This window comes from Sycon ciliatum, chromosome 2 (assembly GCF_964019385.1).
Source record: "Sycon ciliatum chromosome 2, ocSycCili1.1, whole genome shotgun sequence".
NCBI lineage: Eukaryota > Metazoa > Porifera > Calcarea > Leucosolenida > Sycettidae > Sycon > Sycon ciliatum.
The window spans coordinates 16452743-16454630 of NC_088644.1; the positions used below are offsets into that span (position 1 = coordinate 16452743).

General features: G+C 46.0%; 1 protein-coding gene across 1 annotated transcript in view; it reads left to right on the forward strand.

The window, feature by feature from the left end:
- Window positions 1-582: 582 nt before the first annotated feature.
- LOC135808941 (uncharacterized) overlaps window positions 583-1888 on the forward strand; it is a 5323-nt gene continuing 4017 nt past the window's right edge. The window contains exons 1-2 of the mRNA XM_065322191.1: window positions 583-1009; window positions 1316-1399. Of these exons, the coding sequence (XP_065178263.1) occupies window positions 787-1009; window positions 1316-1399 (307 nt within the window). The 5' untranslated portion in view covers window positions 583-786. The remainder of the gene's footprint in view (window positions 1010-1315; window positions 1400-1888) is intronic.

Genomic DNA, 1888 nt, shown 5'->3' on the forward strand with positions numbered 1-1888 from the left:
CATGTACATGTACATAATATTATTATGACCTGAATACTGTGCTCTCGTCTGATCCTGGACAAATTATAATACTACTAATAGTACTATACTTCCACCAACTCGACTTGCTAGAGGAAATGTAGCAAGCACTGCAGAACCAAGTCTGGAGAATGATTGTTTATTTACCTAGGCAGATGGTGTCGTGTGTTACAAGTCTACAAATGTCACAAGTGTCACAAGTTCTTACTGTTGCTGCTGCACCAGTACAGCATGTTAGACTCGATGCAGCAACCCGTGACGCAAGAACTGGCATGAAGAGGGGCGGATGGGTGTATCCATGCTCATGATCACCCCTAATCCGGAATTGAAGCTTGCTTGTATATGGCACCTTGCTGCAGCACAATCTTCCTCGGGTTCCGAATCAGATTGAACCCTTCCTTAGCACAATATTTTCCTCGCTTGTCTATTTTCAGACAGGAAGTGTGCATTGATGTTTGCGTCTGTGTGGGGGGACTGCTTCAGGAGAAGGTGACATGAGATCGACAGATTGCAAAACTTGTTCTTGAGTAAGCCTTGGATGCTAACGAAGAGAGCAGTGCAGGCAACAGTCTTGAGCCGCTAGGAAGCCTGCCCATCAGTGGTGTGGGACTCGAGTGCAGTCAGTTATTTCTAAGTTCATCTTATTCTCGAAACACAATTATGTAGCAAGTGAAACAACACCACTGCAGTCCTTTGCCTCAACATTGACTCATGTCCTTGTAGCGGATACCATAATCGCACAAACTGACTGGTGTAGCCGCCAAAACAATGGCCAAGTTGTCTCCAGGACCTCTGCTGACTTGCCTCATAGTGACGCTCTGCTGTCTGCCAGGTCTGAACAGTAATGGCGTGTTCGGCACAGAGGCACCGCCGGTTCCAGCTAGTATATCATCAGAAGCTATTGTTAGTGAAGGTTTGCCGGTCACACATCCACAAACTAAAAATGAGGACACGACTCCAGAAGGTGGACAGCAAGAGGAGGGAAGCGGAGGTAAGAAGCCGCACCAATGAATGTTGAAAAAACCTTTGGTTTGTACGAGCTTAGTCTGCTCGCCATCGACTGCTCCCCTGAGGTAGTGAGCATACTCAAAGCCGTTGGGGGTATCTTTGTGGACAGTAGTGGAAGCAGACCAGGAGCCACAGATATGCGCCGTTGAAGTAGCTTAAAAAGACCAGCCGCCTATGCATTTCATGTGCCTCTGGCACTGTCACTATTATGCTTCAATTATTTATTATTAGCCCAGCTACTGATCAGCAACTTCACTGGATTTCTCTTTTTCCAAACGTACATGTCCAGGTGAAGTCACAACAGACGACGCGCAAGTGAATCCAGTCACCCAGCGTCCTGGAAACAGCGATCCAGCTTTGGCTACCACAACGGGTGCGTTATGACTGATTATGCTGGGCACAATCTATGTTATATTCTCTGGGTCTCCATCTCAATAATATCTCCCGAATTATTCAAGATTGCAAGCAGTGTTCGTATAGAATTGCACTGCGTGAATATTTTTTACTTGGGCATTCATAACAGATCCTAGAGTGTCCTCGTTTCTCACATAATGAGCATACAGACAGGCATGGACCATGAATCCATGATAGACAATGAGGGCAACAGGACACAACTTGAGGGGTAGTTGGCCACAGCCAGATGGGTAATCAAAGTACACTGTCCGGGCAAAGTGAGTTGGGGCTATTTGCAGCTACTCGGTTTGGAGTAAGTTGTCTCATCAGTAAAAACAAACACCATATATTAGCAATTTTATATTCATCCTTCTCCTTCTTTCTTTCCCTTACTACCTCCCTCACTGTCTCTGTCTGTTTGCCTGTCTGTCTGTCAGGCAGTCTGTCTATCTGTCTGTCTATCCCTCTT